Source organism: Rhinopithecus bieti, unplaced genomic scaffold (genome assembly GCF_001698545.2).
Source record: "Rhinopithecus bieti isolate Rb0 unplaced genomic scaffold, ASM169854v2 scaffold_13207, whole genome shotgun sequence".
In the NCBI taxonomy this organism is placed as follows: Eukaryota; Metazoa; Chordata; class Mammalia; order Primates; family Cercopithecidae; genus Rhinopithecus; species Rhinopithecus bieti.
Genome location: NW_016807866.1, coordinates 3,480,658 through 3,502,931, shown reverse-complemented (window position 1 = coordinate 3,502,931; position 22,274 = coordinate 3,480,658). Strand labels below are relative to the sequence as shown.

The 22,274-nt window shown below is 43.0% G+C and overlaps 2 protein-coding genes and 1 pseudogene across 2 annotated transcripts in view; 1 reads left to right on the top strand and 2 right to left on the bottom strand.

Moving 5' to 3' along the window:
- Positions 1-1,349: 1,349 nt before the first annotated feature.
- MRPS6 (mitochondrial ribosomal protein S6) overlaps positions 1,350-22,274 on the bottom strand; it is a 71,041-nt gene continuing 50,116 nt past the window's right edge. The window contains exons 4-5 of the mRNA XM_017883871.1: positions 17,623-17,762; positions 1,350-1,968 (exon numbers count right to left, since the gene is read on the bottom strand). Of these exons, the coding sequence (XP_017739360.1) occupies positions 1,776-1,968; positions 17,623-17,762 (333 nt within the window). The 3' untranslated portion in view covers positions 1,350-1,775. The remainder of the gene's footprint in view (positions 1,969-17,622; positions 17,763-22,274) is intronic.
- SLC5A3 (solute carrier family 5 member 3) overlaps positions 1,354-22,274 on the bottom strand; it is a 45,815-nt gene continuing 24,894 nt past the window's right edge. Inside the window, exons 2-3 of the mRNA XM_017883940.1 lie at positions 17,623-17,762; positions 1,354-1,968 (exon numbers count right to left, since the gene is read on the bottom strand). The gene's annotated coding sequence lies outside the window, so the exon portion shown is untranslated. The remainder of the gene's footprint in view (positions 1,969-17,622; positions 17,763-22,274) is intronic.
- On the top strand, positions 7,050-7,686 carry LOC108536811 (40S ribosomal protein S5 pseudogene; annotated as a pseudogene).

Below are 22,274 nucleotides of genomic sequence, written 5' to 3'. Positions count from 1 at the left end.
TGAGGTCAAACGCCACTGAGTGGTGACAATTCACCCCAGACACCCAAGTGCCTTGTTTAACCTGAGAGGGCAAAGACAACCTTACTGTTACAGGAAGGAAAAAAACAGATGGCACCAGGATCCCCAGTTCCAGATTCCAGCTATCACTGGCAGTTGTGGGGTCAAGGGCAAATCGGAGTGGGGGTTTCCTGGTCCAAACAACAGGGATAGCAACGCTGCCTTCCTGGGGCTGCTGAAAGGAGTAACTGAGGGAACAGACAAAAGTGTGCAGCGTGGCACACGGTATGCATTTAATAAACTCCAAGCAAAATGGACCTCAGATCGCACTGGGTCAAAGAACATCAGGATGCAAAGTGTCTGCTAGAGAGTTGGTGCTCTCGTGAGCCCTGGCCGAGGGCCTGCGCTTTCAGGAAATTCTGAATAAAACAGGACGTAGCATATTTTCCCAGATAATCCTTTACCCCTTTTATTTCCAGTCTACAGTTCCTAATGAGCCTCTTCACTGAATTATTGCTCTTCAAAGAGACTTTTATAACTTTTGCCTCTGGAGGAAGTTAAGCTGGATACCACCTGAGTTCTTAGTAAGCAAGGTGACAACACTGGTGACCCAGTGCAGACACAGGCAGCTGCTATAGAGGGAGGAGGCGCTGGGCCAGAGCTGGGAGACCAGGCCCTTCCGGCGCTCTGGGCATCTCTTGCACATCTCTCCATCGTCCGGTCTTGCCATGGTTAAAAATGAGGCGGAGGCCAGAACTCTCAGCTCCTTCCTGCTTCTCAGAGACTCCCAGAACTGGCACTTCCCCCACATTTTATGCACAGAAGTTCCGTCATCTGTGATGGTGCCAGACACCTTGTGCAGGGCACCCCTGGGAAGGAAGAAGGGCTGGTCAAGTCTTTCCAATCAGCCCCAAGGAGACCGAGGATGAGAGGCAGGTGACTGTTTTGGGAAAGAGCCTCATCCTCACCCATCCTGGAAGCCATGCCACTGCTAGGAGGCTACTTCCTACAAGAGGCCTGCCCTGGGCTGAGAGACAGTGGAGGAGGCAGGTGCTAGTGGCAAAGGAATGACAGGGAGCAGCATGAAGGCTGAACTGCGCCAGAACACACATCCCACCACAAAGAGCAGCACCCACCACAACGACGAGTGAGGTGTGCGGGGAAAAGTCACCGATTGTGTAGCGAACCCAGTAAGGAACAGAGAGACACAGCCCTCTTCCCCTGCCCCACCCAGACTCTGGACCCCAGTGGGTACTGGGTAATGCCTCCCCTGGTCTAATGCCAGCTAGACCGGAGCTGCGGAGCCCTGGAAGTGCACCGCGCTGGGGTAAGTAAAGGGACAAAACACCTCCCGCATTCCTACAGTCAAGTTTATTACTCAAAGCAAAAGCTGTCCATATAATACATTGGTCGTCAATTTTTATTTCCACATGGTTATACAGGCTGGATGACTAGCTCACGATCCCAGGAGGTATTGTAAGTTTTGCTCTTCAAAAAATGGTGTTACTGCTGTAAGGGGAAAAGTCCTCACTGACAAAGAAATGACACTAATGAAAACAAAATCAAGAATGATCCACTGGTACTGCAGGTTACAGAGAAGCTGTCAATAAGTAGTACCCCACCTCTCACAAGCAAAGGGGATCAAGGGCTAAAATACCTTAGAAAAATCAAACAGCACCTGCAACACATGTTTATATAAAAACCAAACTTGTAAACTCTTCCTTCTTATCCATGCTGCTCAAATGTGAAGGGATAAGGCTAAAATCTGGCGAATCTTCTCACTTCCTCCTCTTCTTTGTGGAATATAGTTTTTCTTCAAGTGGGACTGGGACAATCCCTTCACATTCTTTTAGTTCCTGGGTCAGAGGGTGTTTGACGATATTCCCTCTAATCACATCTGTGTCTCGAGACAAGTGCTCCACCAAGCTTTCAACAGTTGTGGTGGGTGCATAAAAATCCACCAAGAAATACCTGCAATAAAATAAAAACTTGTGAGTGTCTGCATTTGAATTGTAACAATTCTACTATTTTGGTCAATGTTTCCACTGTACTTTTCACTACAGACATCAACTACACACAAACACATACCTTTGTCACAATAGAAACTACCAGCTGACCAGCTAAACAGAATTGCAGTGTTATGCCCAATCTCCCTTTTTCTATGGTCTTTCCCATTACACTCTTGTGAAAATATGAATCCAAACCAGCTTTACGGCAGCAAAAATACACTGTGACATTACAGATGGTGTGAAGTACCAGAAAGTAGAGGGGAAACTTATAATCCATGGACGAGACTGAATTTTCCAAACTATTAATTAATGTTGTATGTGTGTGAAAACATCTATTAGATATTCTTCTAACTTTTCAAAGGATTTTCCCTGTGAACTAACACACCTGACAGAACCATGAGCCCACAAACATGGGAAAAGATTAAGAAAGGCATGGGACTGGTCTACAACTATGTAAAACATGGACAAGGAACAAAAAGAAAATTACTGGAACCTTAGGTAAGAAAAATAATTTACCACTCATCACTCAAACCAGACTAATGTCGACGGGCATCCTGCACGGCTCACTGTCTTCAAGATTGACAAGGTCCTCAGCAGCCTGCTGGATGACAGTGCAAGGAAAGAGCCCATCCCTACCCACTCCCCAGCCCTCGCAGACCTTAAAGGTTAAACCTCCCTTGTACTATTTGGTTTGGACCATTATGTGACTAAAGATCAGTTTTCAGTGCAGTATTTCACAATCCTGCAATGTTCTAGCTGGTTAAAACTATGACCTTTTCGGCATCATTTGCCTTGTCTAGCCATACATGTGGTTCTCAGGACTCCCAGGCACATTCCCCTCCCAGGCCTTTGCACTCACTGGTCCTTCTGTTGGAAATGTTCTCTGCCCAACTTCCATGTAGCTCATCCCTTGCTTCTAAGCATGTCTCTGTCCAAATGTCACCCTCTCAGAGAGGCCTTCTGTGCCCACTCTCCTAAAGCAGCACCCTCCTAGCTCCACCAAGGCCCCCCACTCTCCACTGCCCTCACTCAAGGCTTTGTTTTGTTCCACAGAGCAGGTTCTCACCACTGGCACAGTGTGCATTTGCTTACTGTCTGCCTCACTCCACTAAAGCACAATTGCCATAGGAAGAAAGGCTCTGGTGTTATCCCTAGCACCCCAAATGAACATGGAGCAGGTCCAGAGTAAATCTTTGACCATGGTGGTGTTAGCATGAAATGTGGAACTCTCAAAGGAAGCTGGAAAGATCAAGTTGACAGGGACAAATTCAGCAAGGAAGGAACTTATGAGAAAAGGGATGGCATCTTGTGTAATTCCAGACAAAGGCAAAGAGGTTCAAAACTTGTAAGAAAATTTACCAAGTGACCATTTACTCTTAAGTCAAGATTAGTGGAATAATTATTCAAGTAAACATATAATTAAATAAAAGGAGAGAAAAATATATACCAACCAAAAACACTAATCAAAAGAAAGCTCAAATGGCTATACTAACATCAGACAAAGCAGACTTCAGAGCAAAGAAGATTACCAGGGATAAAAAGAGACAATACGTAATGACAAGTTCACCAAGAAGATATAACAATCTTAAATATACATGCACCAGAAAACAGAGCTTCAACATATAAGAACAGCAGAACTGAACAGAGAAATGGACACATCCAGAATCACAGCTGAAGCCTTTTAACATTCCTCTTTCAGTAATCGATAGAACTACTTATACAGAAAATCACCAAGGATACAGAAAAAGTGAACACCAACATTAACCAACTGGAATTAACTGACATTTATAGAACCCTTTACCCAACAACCGCAGGATAGACATTCCTCCTAAGTGTACACAGAGCATTTATCGAAGTCAACTGTACTCTGGGCCATATAACATAAAGGGATTCAAGTTATACACAAAAATCTTGGGAAAATGCCTAAATACTTGGAAACTAAACAGATATCTAAATAAGCTGGACAAACAGGTAGAAGGAGAAATCAAAAGGGAAATTACAAAGTACTTTGAATTGAATGAAAAAATGCCACCAATCAAAATTGGGGGGATGCCATGAAAACAATACTTGTCAGGAAATTCATATCTACTAAACGCCTAGGTAAGAAAAGAAAAAAGGCCTCAAATCAATAGTCTCAGCTTCTACTTTAAGAAACTGGGAAAAGAGCAAATTAAATCAGTAAGATGACAGAAGAGATGGAGAGAGGAGAAATCCCTAAAGCAGAAAAAAGAAAATCAGAGAACATCAATGAAACCAAACACTAGTTCATGGAGAAGATGAGTAAAATTGACATGCCTCTATAGCCAGACTGATGAGTAAAAAGAGGTAAGGTAAATTATCAGCACTGGGAATGAGAAAGGTGAAACGACTACGGATTTCATAAATATTAAAATAATAGGAAATATTATTAAAAGTTTTTGCAAGGTCGGGTGCCAGGACTCACACCTGTAATCGCAGCACTTTGGGAGGCCTAGACAGGCAGATCAGTTGACACCAGGAGTCTGAGAAAAGCCTGAGCAACATGGTGAAACCTCATCTCCACAAAAACTACAAAAATTAGCCAGGCATGGTGGTATGTGCCTGTAGTCCCAGGTACTGGGGAGGCTGAAGTGGGAGGATGACTTGAACCCAGGAGGTTCAGGCTGCAGCGAGCCGTGATTGTTATCACTCCATTCCAGCCTGGGTGACAGAGCAAGACCCTGTCTCAAAAAAAAGCATTAAATTTAACAACTCAAGACGAAATGATCAAATTCCTTGAAAAACACAGACTCAAGAAGATACAGATAAGCTGAATGGCCCTATATGTTATTAAAGAAATATGTGTAGTTTAAACCCTTAAGCCCTATATCTTATTAAAGAAATACGTGAAGTTTAACAGCTTCCCACAAAGAATACTACAGGCCCAAACGACTTCACTGGTGAACCACACCAAACATTTAAGGCAAAAATACCAATTCTGATACAAATTCATCGAGAAAAAAGGAAGACACATCTCCATTTGTTCTACGAAGCCAGCATTACCCTATACCCAAACCAAAGACATTACAAGAAATCAGACGAATGTCCCCCAAGAATACACATTTTAAAATTCAAAACAAAATTTTAGCAAATTGACTACTATCATATATTAAAAAATACAACATACCATGACCAAGCAGGCTTTATCCCAAGAATGCAAGATTGGCTTAACATTTGAAAAAAAAAAATGTAATTCAAACTAAAACATATTAACAAACTAAAAAAGAAAACATCATATGATCATTTCAACAAACACAAATGAAAGCATTTAACAAAATCCATAGCCATTCCCAATAAAATAAAAAAATAAAAAAAAAATCTCAGCAAACTAGGGATAGAAGTGACCTCCCTCAAACTTACAGAGAGCATCTTTGAAAAATCTACAGCCGACATTTCACCAACTGGTGAACATCTAAATGCTCTTCCCCTAAGACTGGGAACAAACCAAAAAGTCCACTGTCACTTCTATTCAACACTGAACTGGAGGTTCTAGCCAGTGCAATAAGGCAAGAAAAAGAATAGGTATCCAGACTCATAAGGAAAGAGTGAGACTGTCTTATTTGCATATGACATGATTGTGTTTCAAGAAAGTATTAAAAAATCTATTAAAAAATTAAAACTAATGAGTTTAGCAGGATTGCAAGATACAAAAATCAATGTTATTTCTATATACTAGCAACAAATAATCAGACCTTGAATTAAATGTTCAATACTTACAGAGAAATCAGACAAAAGGTATGCAAAACTACAAAACGTTGCTGAAAGAAACAAAACCTATCAGGTATATCTTGTTCATGGGTAAGAAGATTCAAAATTTAGATGTCAACCCTCTCCAAGTTAAACAAAAATTGAGATCTATTATTTATTTTACTCAAATAAAATCTATTGAGATTCAGTAGAACCTCAATCAAAACCCTAGAAAATTGATTAGAAAGTTCGTAATGGACCTAAAACAGCCAAAACAACTCGGACAGAGAATGTAAGTTGGGGGACTAACACCACCTGATTTCAAGACTTATTATAAAGCTATGGCCATCAAGACAGTATGATATTCATGTATGAATACACAGAGAGATCAAAAGACTAGAACAGAGAGTGCAGAAATAGAGATTTACAACAAATGGTGCTAAAATAATCCAGTATCCATAAGCAGAAAAAGGGAACTTTATTCCCTACTTGTACCATTTAAAAAATTAACTCAAAATGGAACACAGATTTAAATGTAAAATATAAAGCTATAAAATTAGAAGCTTTTGTAAATTTGGATTAATCAAAGTTTCCTTAGACACAACACCAAAACCAAAATCTATAATAGAAAAAAATTGATAAATGAGACTTCACCAAAATTAAAAACTGCTGTTTGAATAAAAGGATAGACCACTAAGATCTGTGAATTACAAGTCTGATAAAGGACTTGTATCTAGAATACAAATAACTCAAAACTTAATTTAAAAAAAATTTTAAACAATGGTCATAAGATTTGAACAGACATTTCACAGAAGACGTATGATGGCAAAGCAGCACATGAAAAAATGCCTAAAACCATTAGTCGTGAGAGAAATGCAAATTAAAACCACAAAGAGATACTTACTAAAGTGCCGTAAAATTAAAAAGGCTGACCACACCAAGTGTTGGCATGGATGTGAAAAAACTGGCACTCCATGGGCGTGGTGGCTCATGCCTGTAATCCCAGCACTTTGGGAGGCCGAGATGGGTGGATCACCTGAGGTCAGGAGTTCGAGACCAGCCTGGCCAACATGGTGAAACCCCATGTCTACTAAAAATACAAAAATTAGCCAGGCATGGTGGCGGGCACCTGTAATTCCAGCTACTTGGGAGGCTGAAGCAGGGGAATTGCTGGAACCTGGGATGCAGAGGTTGCAGTAAGTAGAGATCGCACCACTGCACTCCAGCCTGGGCAGCAGAGCAAGATTCCCTCTCAAAAAAACAAAAACAAAAAAACTGGCACTCCAGGGTGGCGCAAGGTCCATACTGAGCAACAGACATGCAGGCTGTGCCCTCAGGATGACCGAGTGGGAGACAGCAGCACCAGTGGTGGCAGAGAACCCTGACACCAAGCTCTCTGGGAAGTGGATGATGTGCAGATCAATGATGCAGCACAAATGATGACGTGCAGATCAGTGACATTTCCCTGCAGGATTACATTGCAGTGAAGGAGAAGTATGCCAAGTACCTGCCTCGCAGTGCAGGGCCTTACGCTGCCACACGCTTCTGCAAAACTCAGTGCCCCACTGTGAAGCCCCTCACTAACTCCATGATGATGCGTGGCAACAACAGCAAGAAGCTCATGACTGTGCACATCATCAAGCATGCCTTCAATTTCATGCACCTGCTCACAGGCGAGAACCCTCTGCATGCCCTGGTGAACGCCATCATCAATGGTGGGCCCCAGGAGGACTCCACATGCATCGGGTGAGCAGGGACTATGAGATGACAGGCTGTGGACGTGTCCCCACTGCACCGTGTGAATCAGGCCACCTGGTTGCTGTGCACAGGCACTCGTAAGGCTGCCTTCCAGAAGATCAAGACCATTGCTGAGTGCCTGGCAGAGGAACTCATCAGTGCCACCAAAGGCTCCTCCAACTCCTATGCCATCAAGAAGAAGGATGAGCTGGAGCATGTGGCCAAGTCCAACTGCTGATTTTCCTGGCTGCTGCCCAATAAACCAGTCTGTCCTTTGGGGTAGCCCCACCCCACCACAAAAAAAAAAAAAGGAAGAAAGAAAAGAAAAACCAGCTCTCATATACATTGCTGGTGGGAATGCAAATGACAACGATTTTGAAAAAACAGTTTGGCATTTTCCTAAACATACACCTACCATTATGATCTAGCCATTCCACTCCTAGGTATTTACCCCAAAGAAATTAAAGCATGTGTCCACACAACTTGTACACAACTGTTCACAGCAGCTGTACCTGTAACAACCCCAAACTGGAAAAAATATATATATATATTCATCACACACAATGCCATACTACTCAGCAATGAGGAGGAGTAAACTTGATACACACTACTGATCTCAAAATAATTACGCTGAGTGAAAGAAACTAGAGTAAAAGGGGACCATACCATCCAATTCTATCTATGTATAAAGTCTAAAAAAAAAAAGACGTTCCTCAACTTAAAATACATGCATCTCGATAAACCCATCATAAGTTGAAAATATTTTATGTTGAAAATGCATTTAATACACCTAACCTAACATCACTTAGCCAAATGCCCAGAACACTTACATTAGCCTACAGTTGTGTACAATCATCTAACACAAACCATATTTTACATTAAGTGTTGAATAGCTTATGTAATTTTATGGAATATTTACTGAGACTGAAAAACAGAATGGTTGTTTGGGCACTCCAGTACGGCTGCTACTGCATCTGCCATCACTTCCGCACCATCATAAAGTTGAAAAACATCTACAGTGAAAGAAAGCAGATCAGTGGCTGCTTGGGATGAAGGACAAGTAGAGGGAGGAATCAAAGAGGGAGGAGGAAATTTTAGGGTTGGCAAATATGTTTATTATCTTGACTGTGGTGACTTGTGGGTGTATACATATGTGAAACCTTATTAAATATACACTTTAAATATATGCAGTTTATTATATGCTAATTATCTCTATAAAGCTGTTGATTTAAAAATGGCAGTTAAGAAGCTGAACGGGCAGGACTTGGTGAACAAGCGGATGCGGGATGGGGGCAACAGGGAGCAATTACAGCTGATGAAGATTCCCAGAGTTCCTTAAGCAACGAAATAAAAATGGTATAAATGAATCCACTATCCCACAAACTTCTTGAAGCAGTGACTTGCCCATTTGCTCAGACAAGACTGCCACTTGGGCTCACTCTGAAAACTACACATAATCCTGGCCACATTTTCCAAGGTTTAATTCCACCTGCTTATTTCTACTCCATATATAAGCAGGTAATAGGGTTGCAATGACCCAACTTATGAATTACTTGTTTATTCAAGATTTAATTATTGATTACTTACTTTGAGTTAGGCTCTGGAACAGAGCTTAAAATAGTGTGATCAACCTCAAATCACCTCCTCCTTGCAACCCTCAGCCTTTTAGCCAGTCACTCCCCCTGCCGTGCAATAATTCCATTTGGCCACCTGGTGGGCAGTATAGGGAACTCTCACCCCAACACTTTTTTCCTTCCCAATTATCCATTTGCTCTTTCACTCAGTATTCATCAAAATGTCCTCCAATCTACCACAGACAAGTTATAACCTCACCCTGTCTGCCAACATTCCCACCACACTGAAGTCCATAACAAGTAGTTTTTCTCTGAGCTCCGTCCTCTTCCTTGGCCTTGTCCAGTTTCCCTAGAAGGCTTCCTCTCTTGCTTCATTCCACTTGAAGCCCTGTGCTTAGAGTAATGTGCTGCTGAAATGCCATGCATCAGGAGAGAGGCAAGAGCCTGACATGCTCTGGCCATCAAGTAACCCAGACACCACCACTGCCGAGTGCTCCATGTCCCTCCCTCCAGAGAGTCCACAGGTTAAGCCTGCCCTTCCTTAAAGTCAAGTATTCAACTTATTCAAATAGCACCTCTGGGGCTCTCTTGGTCTTACTTATGATATTGTTCATAGCAAGCACTGCTTTCTTCCATTTTCCATTCAACTGCTTCACAGGGTTAGAGGCTTGTGAGCTAGCCTAGGAGTCTCAACGTGTTCTAAGAGAAAGTATGTTTACAGATGCCAACAACCAACTCAACTGCCCACTAATCAGTTCTCATCCGGCCCTCCTGGAAGTGTTCTCTGTATACTCAGCACTCCCTCAAAAATCCTAAGAAATACACCCAAAGCTTTTGGATTCTACTTTGTAATAAGGGTAAAACGAACACCCAAGGATGGAAACTGGAAGCCAGATAAATCAGAAACCTCATATTTCCAAACTTAACAAAGAAGTGTCTTTCATAAGACTCTAATTTTCAAAGTGCTTTCACAGCTTTCAGACAGCTTTTGAGGAAGAGGATGAAAGAGAAGTGGCAGCTCCACTCCGTGTGGCAATTGAGGAAGGAGAAGAAGAGAAAGTGGTGCTGAGTGTTGGTTGGGGTCCAACAGTCCTCTCCCCAGCAACAATACTCCTCCAGGAGTCTTCAAAGTGGTTTCCTACACGTTGCCTCCTTTGAGTCTTACGATTTAATGTAGTTAAGAAGAGAGACTGAAAAAGGTTAAGTAATTAGCCCAAGGTCACTCAGCTATGAAGTGGTCACTGCCAGAATTCAAACAGAGCAGGTCTTTTGACTCCAGGACACAAGAAACCATAGATAGCTTTGGGACCAAATGGGTTACAGAATCATAGAATGGAAGTGCTGGAAAGGACCATAAAGACAACGCAGTCCAAACCTTTCACATGAGCAAACTGAAGCCCAGAGGGGAAGTGATAGGCCCCAGGTCACAAAGTGAGAGTCCAGACCCCACAGCTCCCCACTCTGTATACTGTATCTCCTGCTACCTAGTACCCACATGATGGAGGATTCTCAAGGATAAAGAGAAACCCTAGATAAAGACCTGGAAGTCCTAACACTGGGCTTTCCTAGCTTTGGGAGGCTCCCTGTTGCTACCAAAACCCCTCTTGCCTTCCCCCTCTTAACTGTTCTGACTTCCTGCCACCAGGCATGACAACGCTCCTTCAGCAACCAACCAAATGAGCACAAGCCGGTATACACAGCTGGTGACTGGCATCTCATGCGTGTCGTCCTGCTGATCTGCACCCGGGGCTGATGTGGGCAAAGACTGCTTCCACTCCCACGGCTCCCTATTACACCGTGGAAGTTTCCACAGAAAGAAAAATGCCACTGAAACAGCGAAGGTGAGAAGTGACTCCGAGACAGGCAGACCTTACGGTATTCGCCACTCTCCAAAGTTGAACCTCTTACCAACCCCCTCCCGACCTCTTCTCTCAGGGAACCAAGCTGTCCCTCCCAGGCCACGAGACAACTGACCAGAAGTCCACGACAAAGACAATCTCTGCCTGCTTCAGTGACCCAAGTACACAGACAAATGGTCCATTATGGCTTTCCCATATAGGAAGGACCTTGACCAATTTCTGGTTGTTTCCAGTATATATCCTTTTCTTCTTACCTATTTATCTGGGCAAACTTAACTTGTTAATGAGCATCTACTATAGCAAACCTCAGGAGGCTAAAGGGATGAGGCACACATGGTCTCACCCTCCTGGAATATGCAGCCCAGCTGGGCAGAGAGGCTGTAAGAGCGGCTTCCACTGCAGTCCTGTGGGAGACTGTGACAATGACATGGCGGTTACGGACCCGACTCACTGCTGGGCTTTGCTAACTACAGATGACCTAAGGACTAAGAATGAGATTTTTTACAGCTATGACAACACTAAGTACAGTCCCGCATTTCTATTTTTACACATGAAGAAAGTAAGGCCTAGAAACAACCTGTGTGTACTAGTGGGGCTGGGTGGCTTTTAGATGCCTGCGAGGATCCCTTTCTCATGACAGCACAAGTCCACAAGAGACCTACAAAAATGCAAGTTAGGCTGAAAAAATGGCCTTGGTACTCCCTTGATACCTGCTCCCTACATCCTCATGAAGGTTGCCATGGAGAAACCATTCTAACAACCAGAGGAGCTGCTGTTCAAGGGAAGGTGACCAGAAAAGGGGCTCAGTGTCTCCAGGGGAGTTAGAGCCTTCTGCCCCAACTTCCTCCTGACCCTGGGAAAAGAGAGAATCAAGAGGACTCCGCAGTCACAATGAACTATCAGTGTCTGCTTCTTCCCCAGCCAAACTAGGCAGAATCAAAACAAAAGACCAGAAGTCCTAATGCACGTGGACTCACGATCAACTCCTCACTCAAGGTACAAACGTTTGGATTTGACTGCACTGCAACTGCCTAGACATGCCCCAAAACTGACGTTCTTACTGAACAAAAGCTCTTCAAATAGCTAGTCTTCCATTTTCCACTCCTACTTTTGGTAACTGAATCAATAAATAGATCATTTTGGGAAAATAGTCTAAAATCTAATTATGTGACACATTCTCAGCACCTTCGACCATGTGCTACATGGCACAAGTGACACTGTTCCACATACCAGACAGCCAGGATCCACGCAAGCACCAGCATCACCTTGAACACAAAGCCAAGCAGTGTTTACATTTTAAAGGTTTGTTTTCCCATGTGTGGCGCTAATTATAGAATCACTTCTATCAAGTTGCTATCAGCTTCACAAAAGCATCTCTTTTCTATAGAAAAGCATGTAACTTTAATGCACACTAACTCTGCAGAAGTGGAAGTGAGGAGATGACCGATGCCAGGCGAGAAGGAACCAAGAAAGGTTCAGTACACTAATGCATTTCTCACTGCAGACACCAGAGGTTCGGAAGCTGGAGCAACAGTGAACTTCTTCCTACGTAGCACTTGCCCACGTGATCTTCAAGGTGATAATGTGCCCTCCTTTGTATTTCTTAAGACACTCACATGCTCCAAAACTCTGTACTACATGGCCCAAACCCTCTAGAGATCTGCAAACACTAGAGGAAATGGCTTCCCCAAGACAGACTGTGCCCAATACTGGAAAACAATGCCATCAAAAACACTCCATTCACAGCAGCATGGTTGTAAGTCAGCAGCTCTCATGTCCCTTCTGCCCCTCCCCTGGAGAGGCCTAGCCCCTCCACCATTCAGTCACCCATGCAGACTGCCCGGAGCTGCCAGCCCTTCCCCCACTCCCCTAGTTGTTCAGGGGGAAAAAATGTGTTTTCTTATAGTGCCCTTAAATGTAAAGGTTGCATTTTCTTTATTCGCTTTCGTCTTAACCCTGTATTTACAAGTTTTCCATAAAAAGAGCTTGCTTGAATTTGAGTTACATTCTTTGTTTCTCTCACCCCTCCCCTTCTCCCTAGCAGACAAGTGGAAATTTCCACTGAAGCGCTCAGTGGCTCACAGTGGGTGCGGGGACGGGGAGGGGAGGGGAGGGCTTCGCAGCCCTGAAGCATCCTTGAGCCTTTTTGAAGATAGGAAACAGATTTGTCTAAATGCCAGTTCCCAGACCATCTCAGTTAAACCTTGTTGGATTCAGGCTTCACTGAGGCAGTGAATTACTCACCTTCAAACTGAGGTACCCTCTGCATGGAAAAGCCCCATTTCTTTTTATATCTGTTGGGTCTCATATGTTTTCAAAACCACTAACACTAAACCTGCTGCAGAATCCTTACAAATCTTGGGGCACTGCCACTAAAAAGAAACCTCCAAGGCCACAGCAGCCCTGTCTGAAAACCTGGTGTGGAGTACCTACACACGAGAACGGGGTCAGAATGCTGGCAGGAAGGCACGCAAACATGGAAATGTTAGCTACCGGGAAAGCTATAGAGGAGAATCAATCTCCTCTAGAGAGGGTGCCAGCGCTCTTCGAGTAAGCTGCAGACACATTTGGGAAGCAAGTCAGTAAAATTCCACTGATTCACCATGGAGCTGGTTATTTTTATCATTCTGCTTACCCGTAAATAGAAGGGCATCTTATATGTAGGCCAGCAAATCCCTGCTATAAGCACCTATCCAAATGTTAATGCAGATGAGAACAGGCAAAGAAGGGGCAAAACAGGCAAAAAAAAAAAGGGGGGGGCAAAACAGGCAAGAAAAACACCTTCTACTTAAGAGTTCTTCTACACAGGCATTTGGAAGCCAGCCCAATCTCACTGCTATAAAATCAGACCTGGTAGAAACAGAGCAGAGGCATCCTTTTACAAAGCACACAAGCCCAACGCTGAAATACGGACCGCACTTTCTTGTATAGTTTCCTCTCAGTCTCAGCTCAGCCCCATCTAGTGGAAAGAGAACCACAAGCTCCGTGCAGCCCTGGAGTGAGTGACGTGGTTCTGGCAAAGGGTGACTGTTACTATGATTCAGTAAGATACCTGCCCCTTTTTAGCATGGGTCTAAACGAGCCTCTCCTGCCACTGCTCCCTTCTAGCACAAATGACATCTTTGCCTTTCAGACACCCAGGAATACAGTAAGAATTTTCCACACCAACACCTTGTCTGTCCCACAGAGCAGCTGAGGGTGTCAGGGTGAGCATGTGCAAACACAAAGGGGAGGTAACCTCGGAGGCCCCAAAGAGACCCCAGCAAATCCAGAGCCGGGAGTGACTCCCAGGCCTCTGAGCCGCTCAGTTCCAGGTCGTGTGCCAATGGTTTATTTAGTGTTAATAAGTTAGAGGCCTGAGATATTGTCCCAATCCCTGATAAGGGTGATCCAAACCAGGCCCCATTCTGCTGCCGGGGGGAACCTTGAATTGCATTTTCAAAAACAAGTTTAAAATGGTCCTCAGCTGAACACAAACGACTCCTCCTGTTCTACTGACCTTCAGAGATTATGAATTAAGAAAATTTCTGTGGACTAGTCTGGGAGGTTAACCATCAAGTTGTTCCACTAGGAAAATACGTTCTCAGTTATAAACAACAGACTTACAAATTTCTGGAACATAACCTGTTTCTCAAGTGGAATCTGACCAAATTATTATTTGAAATATAATGACTATATTTTTATTTTCGGCATAAACTGGGAATAGTCTTAATATAATAATAAACATCAGGTACCATTTCTAAAGTATACCCTCCTCCTCCTCTGGCCAGATTTCCCAGATAACCCTAAAGCCACAGGTTCTCCCTTATCTACTCTTGTCTTCCAGCCTACAGGGCATGTATGTGATAAGGGGGTTTATTTGTGGGAGGAGTGGGGACTGGGCATGGGAGAACAGTAGAGGCAATTGCCCAATATACAGTGAAGTCACTGGAACAGAGATGCCTACCTGCCAGCCCCAGTCCTAGATTTACTCCCTGCTGTGCTGGGCACTTTCACACACACTCCATCAGCTGGTGCCTAGGTTAGCATTATGCAGCCAACTCTCTGATGAGACTGAAAACTCCTTGAGACCAGGAACCACGACAATCGTGAGAATCCACCTGAGACCTCTGGACACCACTAGGACATACCATTTCTCCCCACAAAACGTAAAAGCAACAAACACATGATACCAACTGTACCATGACAGAATGTGGATTCTCAGAAACATCTAGGCTCACTCCATTAGCCAGCCCAAAGCTGGCTCTCACACACCACCATCAGGATTCAAATCAGAGTCTTGCCGTAATTTCAGATACGTGTCATGGCCCCCAGGGCTGTTCAAAAAGAGTCAAAACTTTGAATGCTAAACATGTAACCAGTAAGACCACTGTTTCTTTCTCAACCACTTCAGAAAAGCGAGCCTCCTAGTACATAATCCACTTACTACATGTTTCTAACACCTTCTGTGGCTATGGATTAATGCACATAAAGGATTTGCCAAATGAACAAAATGCCTGGTACTGACATGGTCAGTGATTATGGGGTCACTGCCTGAAGCCAAGACAGTATCAGACTAACCTTAAGTTCCACACTGCAGACATGTAAACATACCACCCAATTCCAAATCTTTATCCAGGTAACTCCAAACTACACTTGCCTCTCATATCCTCATTTCCCAAAAGTCACTGTGGAGAATATTCATGAGTATTATAGAAATAAAAGGTAGCATCATCAAATACAGTGAATAAATGAACGGATCTTACTGAAGGGCTTCTCATCATTTATGTGCCAACGTGCACTATGAATCTCTAGAAGGAATTAGATCATGCAAGGCTTCCCACATCTAATTGATCACACACACCCTACTTCACTTTTTGATGGAGTATCTCTATAAAATTAGTGTTTCAGAGACCACACTTTAAAAAACATTACCTTAAACAAATAAATACCAGACACTGATTTATCCCAGAAAATAGGCTTAAAGCATGAACCTCCCCCACTGCAGCTGGGCACCACCTTTCTGTGTCTATATATAATACACATATGTAATACAGAACACTGCTTCTCCTTTGCTGAGGAGTCTGAAAGTAAAATAACCGGAAATAAAATCTTTAAATGTCAATGAACTAAGCGACTGCAACGTATTCCTCAGCAAGGCACATGCACCTTTGCCGGGGGGAACCCAGAAGTAGGGCTAGTGTTCTCAGCAGTTCTGGCTTGGTCCCAGCGGGCTCTTCCAGGACCTGAATTTATTTCACCCATAAAGAGAAACGGCTACACACCCCAACCCCCACCATTGCACATAGAGGTCTGAAAATGAACTGAGTGAACACAGCGGTTCCTGAGCCTGGTCCTCAGACAAGTGACGTCAGCATTACCCAGACTACGTGTTAGTGGAGATCCTGGGACGCTAGTCATCATGCCAGCTCTCAACAAAGTCAAATCCTCTACTTGAAAAAAGGGCAGAAACCCCTGGAAGTACCACACTGAGTGAAGAAACTGACTTCTCTCTCCATTCACTGCCTTCCATCCAACAACTGTGGACAGATTTTATATGCTCCTCTTTAAACAAAAAAGGCAAAAGGATCCATAACTGCTGTTAAAACCACACCCATTTGTGATTAAGTTTAAAAGAAACAGACAGACAGACACCCATGCTCTCCATCCCTCATTGTTATTGTGATTGTGGAAGAAGCCTAGCCACTGTGCATTTCCTGTTGCCTAGCAACGCCTCAGGCATTCCCTTCAGAGGTGTTCTCAAGAAGCTGAACACTAGCACAAAACAAGGTGAAGCAATCAAAAGACGAGATCTGCAGCCCAGCAGAAGGTTTAAATGCAGTTAAGAAAGCCTCCACGTGAGGCGCGACTCCATTCCGGCCCTATCACCCGTACTATACCTGCACAAGACAGCTAGATTCACGTGACTAAAGAGCACATCTGCAGAGACCGTCTTGGTGGGTCCTTGTGGCAATGCATGTGGGAGACCCATTACCTCAGTTCTGTGCCCAGAGAAGCCGGAAACAGAGAAACTAGGTGACCTCCTCAAGGCCACAGAGCTGCTGAGCGCCAGAGGGAGCTGACTCTTCTACTCTTGGACTTTTCCTATTGCACTAAAACCTGATTCCCATCTTCTCTAACACCCACTCCCAGGAAATCCTACAACATGAGAAGATTCAAATCTATTCTACAAATTGTTCTCAAAGAACTTCTACAAAGATAGTTATTACTATAGAATCAAATCTGTGACACGTATTTGAGGAAGTTGCTGTACACGGTAGGAGACAAAATTCCAAACTGTGAATACCTGGAGTAGGTATAACCATTTTTCTCTTGTGGATTAGGCTTGGGTTACATACGTTAGTCAAAAGCAGCACATTCTGTCATCTGCAACCCATATGTTTAAAACGGATACACTAACGTATGTGGACAGCACTGTTCACTGAAGTATTTTAAAGGCAAAGGTTAAAGAAATGTCAGGGAAAACAGTGCTAAGGTTAACAGGAAAAGGTTCCACAAGCGAGACTTGGTAAGTCCTCTGCTCCTAGGAGGGCCTAGTTTTGAACTCAGATCACACTCCACGAAGGGCCAGCATATCGCATCCCATCTGCAACACAACACTGCTGGAGTGTGTGCACAAAGGACACGCAGGCGCAATGGGGGTCTGAATGTGAAATTTTAAGAACTTCTAATAGTAACTGAACAGTACTCTTTACTGAGCCTATTAAAAACGTTTTCCAAGCACTTCATGAAGAAACTTACCCGCCTCTGTTGTGCTGCTGACTGTGGGCAGACATCCTATAAGGAAGCGCTTTTTCACCCAGGTTTTCCAAGTCTCTCACTATTGCTCCTCTGTCCATCAGGGCCTCTATCGTACGTTTCAAAGCAGCAGCAGTCTCTGGCTGTTTTGTTTGTGTTTTAAAGAAAAGAAAAAAAAATCACAATTAATATAAGAGCTAGAATAATTAAGTCTGCTCAGTTCCAATCATAACAGCTCTACTGGTAGGGATCGTTGGGTAAAAGCAACAGAAGCTGATTTTGGTTAATTTAAAATAAAACAGAGAGAATTTATTGTAAGGATATGAGATAGCTCACAGATACGAAGGAATATCTGAAGAACCAGGCTTCGGAGAGTTCAGGGACCAGGGCAGCTCCAGGGATCTGGGAGGCAGGAACTAATGAGTGGCTTCTTCAGAGCACCTCGGCCAGGCTGAATCAGTGCCAATCACTGTCAGTCCTTGTATCCCATGACTCAAAATTCAAATTCCAGGAGAAGAGCATCTTGTTGGCAGGACACTTGAACTGCCCATCCCACCAAAACTGTAGCCAAGGGAAAAGGTGTTGTCTCCCAAAGAAAAATTGGGAGATTGTAACCAAAAGGGGGAAATGATGATTAAGACCCAATCTCTGCCCTCATGGAGCTTACAATCTAATAAAGGACAGATCACAAAATACACATGTATGGAGAGCAGAGGGCAGAACACAGGAAACAGCATGGAGACCAGAGGGTTCACGGAAGGAAGAAACATTCAGCTGGGAGAAGGGTTTCACTAAGGAAAAAACTTTCCCTGAAAGGCCCCTGGAAAATGATGACCAGAGGTACAAAGAATGAATGAACCAGCAACTGAGCCCCAGTGATGGGGTTCAGGGCAAGGGAGTGCTGAGAAGACAGACTGGATATATGCTGGGCACAAGTCTGTGAGTAATTAAGGCCTGTTATAAAAAAAAAAAAAAAGCTTGAACAATATAGAATCCCATCACCAAGAGATAGACTGGATGGTGAATTAAACTTTCTGGTGAATTTCTTTCCAGATATCTCTCTATGCATATGTATACACAAGGAATTTTTGGAAGAAAAGATATTTTATAAGGATAAGCCTGAAAACTGCAACGAATGCAACGTGGAGAACGAAGGCAAGATGTGGCAAAGAAGGGCACCACAATCTGGTGGCTGGGACAGTGGAACTGTCATTACAGCTAAAAGCAGAGCTGGAGAAGCTGGTGAGGATAGTAAGAGATGAATCTGGTTTAGGACACACTGAATGTCAGATGCCATGGCTCCCCTAGGTTGACCTCTCCTGATGTAAATCTTAAGCTCAAAGCAGGTGGATGAGAAATACACATTTCACAGTCACCTGCACAGATGGCTCTCTGAAGCCCGAGAAGGAGGTGAGATCATTAGAAAGGGTGGAGGGGGAGAGGAAAGGAGATCACCAGTGGAACCTTGCAGAGCACAAACATTTAGGGGCTAACAAGACGACTCAAAGTCAGAGAAGCAAATAGAAAACGTATCGTCAAACAGGACAAGGAAAATCGGGAGACTGCCTTGTCCAGAATGACAACGGGGTAGAGGACAGAGATCAAGAAAAAGCCGCAGTGTGGTAGCTGCACGGGCATTTAGCAAGATGGGGCCAGAAAGCAGGCTGCCAAGGTTCCCATGGTAGAGGTGTGAGAACAATGGTGAGGAGGAGAAAACGCCAGGGCTCCAGGGACAAGAAACTTGAGCAACGTGTTTTAGGAGAAAACACATGGGCAATTTGGTAGTCAAAAAGAAGTGGACCATGCAAGAGGATAAAATGTAGGGTTTCTAAAATAACAACGATGACAGCTATGATTTACTGGATAACTACTGTATGGTCTAGTGTCTTATTGTTACGTATCTTCACACACACACACACGCACACAAAGCCAAGAAGGTTTACAGATTTGGAACTGGATCTCTAGAGAGATGCTGACAGGGCAGCTAGTAAGTGGAAATGCCTGCTTCAAGGATAAGGAAAGCTGTGGAAACCCTTGGGGAGGAAGCCAGAGGTGCACCTTGGCAAAGACAAGGTGCACGTCTCCTCAAAGACCTAAGTGAAGTGGTGCAAGCAGGGAGATTTTAAAGTGCAGGAGATTTTAAGGTGCAGCCTTAAGAAAAGGCTACCTTCCAGAGGTTCATTTGGGGATCAAATGAAGAGAAAACTGCAGAACAAGTTTAAGTGTGCATTCTGGCAACCAAACAAAATCCACTATATTTTTAAAATGTTCTTTCTAACAAGTGCTGCTAAAATGGTATGAAATGTGCTAAGTATTGGCTTAAGGCTTAGAAAAAAACATTCTTTACTTTCTTTTCATATTGAAGTCCATTAGGGATTTTAAAAATTCCTACTGAATCATTGTTTATATATTTAACCAACCTTAAAACAGAAATTTCCTGAAGACAATAAAAATTGAGGTCAAAATCTCTTCCTATTAACACTAGGTAAAAGGTCTAAGGCAATTTACCCTTACAATTGTATCAAACACATTCCTAGACAGTTCTAATCATACGAAGACTACATTCTTCTCACTTTTCATTATGGTTCACAAAGACATCGCCATACATCTGCAGAGGACTCATTATTAACAGCAGCACAGTATTTCATTTCACTGAAAATGCCATTTCTTGACCTGGCATTACATCGATTAACTTATGATAAAGTAAAGGAACAGTTTAGCCAAATAAAGAGCGAGGTCTCGGCTTTGTTACCTGCACTGAAAAAAAAAAAGGAAAAAAACCTTTGATTGATTAGTTTTCTGATTAGCTACCCAAATAAATTTTAATTCCAGTTTTGCCTGATTAAAAGGAATATATCTCAATATCTTTTAAGTTCCAACTGAAGTGTTTACAGTGTAAAACTCATTACCCTCTTCTGAAGTAAGAGCTCATAAAGTAAAACATTTTCTTCTTACATCTGTCTCAAAAAGGGGAAAGGCTACCTAACAAGAACATAACAGGAAAATAAAAATAAAAAAAATTGGTTTGCCTTTGGTATGTCAAGGTCAAACTGTAGACTACTGGAATGGCCACATTCATCTCACTTTAATTTCAAAACACCCAGAAGTCTAAAAAGACAGGTAGAAGGAGGAGTAAAAATAACGCCCCATAGACCTTACCTCACAATAAAGCAGGGTTGGCAAACCAGGGCTCTTGGGCCAAATCTGGCTTGCTACCTGTATTTGCAAATAAAGTTGGACTGGAACACAGACAATTCATACATCTGCATACTGTCTATGGCTACTTCTGTGCTAAAGGTAGATCTGTAATTATAAGAGTCCATATGGCCCCAGAGCCTAAACTATTTACTATCTGGCCAACCCCTGTTCTACATTGTGATGGGCTGAGGGAAGCTGGCAGGGCCTTAATCCACTCACCCTAAAATGCACCACAAATAAAACCATGAGCCTGGGCCAATGACTGACGTATAGAGGGTGTATTCCTCATGGGATGTGTCATCAGGTAGACACATCGGGTACCACCTAACAAACACCATCAGTTTGGCTGTTCAACTCACTGCAGGGTTCGGAACTGATTCCATTAATCCACTATTCCATCCGCCAAGCTCCTAATGTCTTTATCAACTCAGGTTGCCAACTTGAATGTTCCTCATTCAGTGAAACCTACAGACTTATTAAAATAAAATTATTACACTTACAGGGGAAAAAGTTCTGCTCAATCCAGCACAATGTTCAACTTATAAAAGCATATAGTTTACAGGAAGCAAATGGTCTTGCTGCCATAATTCTCGTTTATAAGGTCTCTGAACCACTCAATTCCAACTACTCTAAGAGAAGTTGTGCAGGCTTCTGAGGGGCTTCTCTCACCCACCTGAAAGCAACTCCTTCAACTCTTTGCTTCAACCTACCAATGCGTCAACGAAATACACTTTTGGCAAGGCACAGACTGAGGGCTGAAAACATTCATTTGAAAAAAAAATACAGAAAAGTATGAATGAATGGGAATGGGAACTAGGAAAACTAGGACTATGACTCTAGTCCTAGCTCATTCACTAATGAGTTATACAAACTCATGAGTGAATGTATTCATTAGTGAATGAGTTATTAAATTTTATCAATTTTAAACTTGTACCTCAGTTTCCTCATCTGCTAAATTAGTAGTTCTCAATTTTCCTGTTGCTACAAGTTTCACATGAATAAACGACATTCATATTGCAATTCTCAACATCTGCTGCAGGCATACAGAGTTTGACGAAAGTCTATGCCCCCCCATTCTGATATCTTCATCACCCGAAATGCACCCCCATCCCCCAGTTCTCCTGATGTCATTCTTTTTTACTTCTAACAGCACTACAGCAATCTAAAAATATTCTTTCACCAACTAGAACGTAAGCTACAGAAGAGCAAGGACCTTTGTCTATCTTGTACATGACTGTATTCCCAAAGTCTAAAATGGTCCACACATCATGGAACAGGTGCTAGAAATAGCTGTGCCAACTGTACCTCCTTAAGAGGGTCTCTTGCTTGCTTACTCCTATCTTTCCTCAAGGAACTCTAAGTTTTCTTCTATCTCTAATATAACTTGAAGCCACTTTTCATATTTAACAAAGCTCACTGCCAAGGTGGCAACTGTAACACTGAGGCAAAATTACAAT